The sequence below is a fragment of the Calidris pugnax genome, unplaced genomic scaffold, assembly GCF_001431845.1.
Source record: "Calidris pugnax isolate Ruff unplaced genomic scaffold, ASM143184v1 scaffold36, whole genome shotgun sequence".
NCBI classification, from domain to species: domain Eukaryota; kingdom Metazoa; phylum Chordata; class Aves; order Charadriiformes; family Scolopacidae; genus Calidris; species Calidris pugnax.
The window spans coordinates 1,166,731-1,167,618 of record NW_015090825.1 but is presented as its reverse complement, the minus strand read 5'-3'; the positions used below and the strand labels follow the sequence as shown (position 1 = coordinate 1,167,618).

General features: G+C 61.1%; 1 protein-coding gene across 2 annotated transcripts in view; it reads left to right on the top strand.

Annotated features, from left to right (window-relative positions):
• The window catches only part of LOC106886885 (solute carrier family 2, facilitated glucose transporter member 3), a 34,287-nt gene that overhangs the window by 22,850 nt on the left and 10,549 nt on the right, over positions 1–888 (top strand). The window contains exon 1 of one of the 2 annotated variants that reach the window (XM_014940152.1): positions 7–94. The exons of the other annotated variant lie outside the window; for it this stretch is intronic. Within the exon in view, the coding sequence (XP_014795638.1) occupies positions 80–94 (15 nt within the window). The 5' untranslated portion in view covers positions 7–79. Of the gene's footprint in view, positions 1–6; positions 95–888 lie in introns of those variants that run through there. 2 annotated transcript variants of the gene reach the window in all.

The window sequence follows — 888 nt, the reverse complement described above, 5'->3', positions numbered from 1 at the left end:
GGGGGGGGGAGCGGCGCGGCAGCCGTTGAGCCGCCAGACGTTGGTCGCCCGTCGTTGGTTTCGCCGGTCGCCCAGCGCGATGGATGCCAAAAAGGTAGCGGGGGGTCCCCTCCTCCCTTAAGGTTTTTTCCTTCTTCTTTTCCGCGGTGCGGGGGGTGGCTGGAGGAGGGGGGAGTCGGGGATGATAGCGGGGATCGGCGGGGGGGGATGCGGTGGCGGCTGGAAGGTGGCGAGGACCCACGAAGGGGTGAGGAGGGATGCGGGATGGGATGCGGAGGCAGAGCCGCCGCCGGGGTCCTTGAGCGGGTGACTCGGGAATGCGGGATGGGATGGGATTTGGAGGTGGTGGGATGCACGGACGGCTTGTGAGGGGCTGAGGTTGATTTATTTTTCGCCTGCGTGGCCTGACGATTCACAGGATGATATTTGGTTGTACTGGTTTATTTTAATTTTTGGGCTGGCAGAGCAGCACTCCTTGGTCCAAGGGCGGCGGCGGGGGGGGTGTATTCTTAAAGGCTTTATTTTTTTTTATTTTTTTTTTTTTCCTCCCCCTCTCCGTGCCGTGGTATGGCTTATAGTAAGAACGTTTTTAAACTTGAAGAAAGCCAAGCTTATCCTTTGCCGTTTTCCTTTCTGGAGGGCAGGGGAGAACGTTGGGAGGGCGTTATGGCTCAGCCGGCGGGGAGGGAGGGAGGCGTGCGGCGGTGGGGAGAGCTAATGCCGGCCTGTGTTGGAAGGCATGGAGGGGGGAGAGGGGGCAAATTAATGCCCAGCCCGACCCTCTGCGGGGTTGTGAGGGGACGGGATTCCCGTCACACGGGAGCATCGGGCTCGGGGAAGCTCCCCCCCTCCACCCCGGGAGCACCCACCGTCATGTCGGTGGGAGAT